Source organism: Homarus americanus, unplaced genomic scaffold, assembly GCF_018991925.1.
Source record: "Homarus americanus isolate GMGI-L3 unplaced genomic scaffold, GMGI_Hamer_2.0 scaffold43395, whole genome shotgun sequence".
Lineage (NCBI taxonomy): Eukaryota > Metazoa > Arthropoda > Malacostraca > Decapoda > Nephropidae > Homarus > Homarus americanus.
This window is the reverse complement of record NW_024717125.1, coordinates 237965-241815: the sequence shown is the minus strand read 5'-3', so window position 1 is coordinate 241815 and position 3851 is coordinate 237965. Positions and strand designations below refer to the sequence as shown.

The following is a 3851-nucleotide window of genomic DNA, read 5'->3' as shown; positions in this document are numbered from 1 at the left end:
ATTGGTGGAAAGTACACGGAGGAGGTGGAAGGAGGGCTGGGGTTGGTGGAGGGAAGGCAGGGGAAGGAGGGAGCACGCAGGAAAGAGATTGATCATGGTACATTGTGTGTTAACATCCTGTGTGGACGTTGAGGGAAGAGGGCAGGGAGGAGAAGGAGGGCAAAAGTGAGGTGAGAAAGAGGAGGGAAGATTGGAGGAGGAGGTGAGGAGAGGGAGAAGAGATTGGAGGGAGAGGTGAGGAAAGGAGAGAAAAATGGAAGGAGAGGTTATTGGAGGGAGAGGTAAGGAGAGGTGGGGGGGCTGGAGAGTGGGTGATGAAAGGGAGAGATGATTGGAGAGGGGCAAGGAAAGAGAAGGGCAAGGGAGGGAGGGATAAAGGAGTGAAGTGTAGAGGAGAGGATGGGATTGAGATGGAAGAGGGGAAAGGAGGGAAGAGGAGAGAAGAAGGGAGGGAAGGAGAAAAGAAGGGGAAGGGATAAGGATGACGGAAAAGATGGGAGGGAACGTAGAAAGGACAGGAAATGGGAAAGACAGGTAAGATAAAGCAGAGAGAGAGAGAGAGAGAGAGAGAGAGAGAGAGAGAGAGAGAGAGAGAGAGAGAGAGAGAGAGAGAGAGAGGCTGATAAGTAGCAAAAGGAAAATGAGGGAGAGGGAAAAATTAGACCAAAGAAAATATGGAATAAAACAAGGAATAAGAGAGAATGGAAAGGAGAGATATAGAGGAATAGTAATAATAAATAAATGAATAATAAATGAAGAGAAAAAGTGAAGAAAATAAAAGAGAGGGAAAGAGATGTGAAAGGTTAGTAATGGAAGACAAAATAAAGACAGTTAAAGACGAAAGAGGGACAGTTAAAGACGAAAGAGGGACAGTTAAAGACGAAAGAGGGACAGTTAAAGACGAAAGAGGGACAGTTAAAGACGAAAGAGGGACAGTTAAAGACGAAAGAGGGACAGTTAAAGACGAAAGAGGGACAGTTAAAGACGAAAGAGGGACAGTTAAAGACGAAAGAGGGACAGTTAAAGACGAAAGAGGGACAGTTAAAGACGAAAGAGGGACAGTTAAAGACGAAAGAGGGACAGTTAAAGACGAAAGAGGGACAAAGAAGACGAAAGAGGGACAAAAAGACGAAAGAGGGACAGTTAAAGACGAAAGAGGGACAAAGAAGACAAAGAGGGACAGTTAAAGACGAAAGAGGGACAGTTAAAGACAAAAGAGGGACAGTTAAAGACAAAAGAGGGACAGTTAAAGACAAAAGAGGACAAAAAGACAAAAGAGGGACAGTTAAAGACGAAAGAGGGACAGTTAAAGACGAAAGAGGGACAGTTAAAGACGAAAGAGGGACAGAAAGACGAAAGAGGACAGTTAAAGACGAAAGGGGACAGTTAAAGACGAAAGAGGACAGTTAAAACGAAAGAGGGACAGTTAAAGACGAAAGAGGGACAGTTAAAGACGAAAGAGGGACAAAGAAGACGAAAGAGGGACAGTTAAAGACGAAAGAGGGACAGTTAAAGACGAAAGAGGGACAGTTAAAGACGAAAGAGGGACAGTTAAAGACAAAAGAGGGACAGTTAAAGACGAAAGAGGGACAGTTAAAGACGAAAGAGGGACAAAAAGACGAAAGAGGTTAAAGACGAAGGAGGGACAGTTAAAGACGAAAGAGGGACAGTTAAAGACAAAGAGGGACAAGAAGACGAAAGAGGGACAGTTAAAGACGAAAGAGGGACAGTTAAAGACGAAGGAGGGACAGTTAAAGACGAAAGAGGACAGTTAAAGACAAAGAGGGACAGTTAAAGACGAAAGAGGGACAAAGTTAAAGACGAAGGAGGACAAAGAAGACGAAAGAGGGACAAAGAAGACGAAAGAGGGACAGTTAAAGACAAAAGAGGGACAGTTAAAGACGAAAGAGGGACAGTTAAAGACGAGAGGACAAAAAGACGAAGGAGGGACAAAGACGAAAGAGGGACAAAAAGACGAAAGAGGGACAGTAAAGACGAAAGAGGGACAGTTAAAGACGAAAGAGGGACAAAGGACGAAAGAGGGACAAAAAGACGAAAGAGGGACAGTTAAAGACGAAAGAGGGACAAGAAAGACGAAAGAGGGACAGTTAAAGACGAAAGAGGGACAGTTAAAGACGAAAGAGGACAAAGAAGACGAAAGAGGGACAAAAGACAAAAGAGGACAGTTAAAGACAAAAAGAGGACAGTTAAAGACGAAGGAGGAAGAAAGAAGACGAAGGAGGGACAGTTAAAGACGAAAGAGGGACAATTAAAGAGAAGAGGGACAGTTAAAGACGAAAGAGGGACAGTTAAAGACGAAAGAGGGACAGTTAAAGACGAAAGAGGGACAGTTAAAGACGAAAGAGGGACAGTTAAAGACGAAAGAAAAACAGTGAAAGATGAAGAAAACAGTTAATTACGAAAAACCCAAAACAACTGATGACCAAAAAAAATAAAAAATAAGTAAAAAAAATATAAATGTAAAAAAAAAAGAAGAGAAAAATCAAAACAAATTAAGTAGGAAAGAAACAAGTGAGTGTTCAAGAGACCGTAGGAGCACACAGTCAGGAGCCCAGTTTGGTGTGTAACAGGAGGTGCTCTGCCTGACACCTTACTAATGATTCATTTTATTACCTGGGTAGAAACACTCTCTCTCTCTCTCTCTCTCTCTCTCTCTCTCTCTCTCTCTCTCTCTCAATTTTGTATAATCTCAACTAACTCCACAAACTAAATACAAAATCATATTAAAAATCTACTGATTCACCTAAACTTGACCAAGATCAAAACATAAAAAAAAAAAATGCAAAATATATTACAAATTTTCACCCAACATTCCTTTATATTCCAGCCCAAACTAGACACATCCCTACACAATGATACATTCTGGCCACCCCTTCCCTACCCTACCTTCCACTCCACCCGACCTTCCACCCTGCCTCCACTCTGCCACCTCACCCAACCTTCCACCCCACCACGTCACTAACTGAATAGACAGATCTCAGAATTCAGCACTGATTGGATGTTGCACAAGGAGGGGGGAGGGGGGTCAAAGTTCACAAACAAAGGAGAGAGGCCAGAGTACAAATGGTAAGTGATCGTTAATATTTTTTTTTTCTTAGCTACGATGGTTAAGTTAAATTCTCTGCTATCCATTCCTGTCCTTCCTGACCTAAGTGAATTTGTTTGTTAAGATTGAGGGAGTTTTATTTTATTTTTTTTATAATGTGTAGTTTAAGTTAATGTCTTTTAAGTCAGTGTGTGTGTTAAGTTAATGTGTGTGCTAAGTCAGAGTGTGCTAAGTCAAGTGTACTGTATATTAAGTCAATGTGTTAAAATTTATGAGCCATAACTTTGCTTAAAACCAGTTCATGATCACTCCCATTAACTTACGTATGACTTGGTTAAATACAAAATTAATTTAACACTAACATAACCAGGGTATCTGGCCTCATGACGTTACAGTCGTTTGGTGGCTGCAAATCTAACTGTTCTTTACTGTATCTAACTACATCTAACTGTAACTAACTGTATTTGACTTAACTATCTGTATCTAACTGTATTTGGGGATATTTTTTCGTCTTCCAAAAGGCAAAAGAACGGAAGAGATGGAAACAGGAGAGAGAGAGAGAGAGAGAGAGAGAGAGAGAGAGAGAGAGAGAGAGAGAGAGACTATGTAAAGACAAAGAAAGAGAAAAAACAAGAGAAAGAGGGATAATAATATAAGAAACAGACTGAAACAGGAATAACCAAACATATAATGAGAACAGAGGCAAACAAAACCTGTAATAAAGAGAAAGATAGAAAGCAAGAAAGAGAGACAAAAGAGAGAAAAAGTAAGAGAGAGAAAGGAG

General features: G+C 41.0%; 1 protein-coding gene across 1 annotated transcript; it reads left to right on the top strand.

The window, feature by feature from the left end:
- Window positions 1-481: 481 nt before the first annotated feature.
- LOC121858804 (involucrin-like) lies at window positions 482-1632 on the top strand. The gene is made up of 4 exons (XM_042355443.1): window positions 482-534; window positions 828-1102; window positions 1161-1326; window positions 1419-1632. Exons 1-4 carry the CDS (start codon window positions 482-484, stop codon window positions 1630-1632), a joined length of 708 nt encoding a protein of 235 aa, XP_042211377.1.
- The last annotated feature ends 2219 nt before the right edge of the window (window positions 1633-3851 follow it).

Coding starts and splice junctions, on each gene's coding strand:
- LOC121858804 (XM_042355443.1), top strand. CDS start 482: ATGACGGAAAAGATGGGAGGGAACGTAGAAAGGACAGGAAATGGGAAA. Junction 535..827: donor ACAGGAAATGGGAAAGACAG/GTAAGATAAAGC, acceptor GACAAAATAAAG/ACAGTTAAAGACGAAAGAGG. Junction 1,103..1,160: donor GTTAAAGACGAAAGAGGGAC/AAAGAAGACGAA, acceptor GACGAAAGAGGG/ACAAAGAAGACAAAGAGGGA.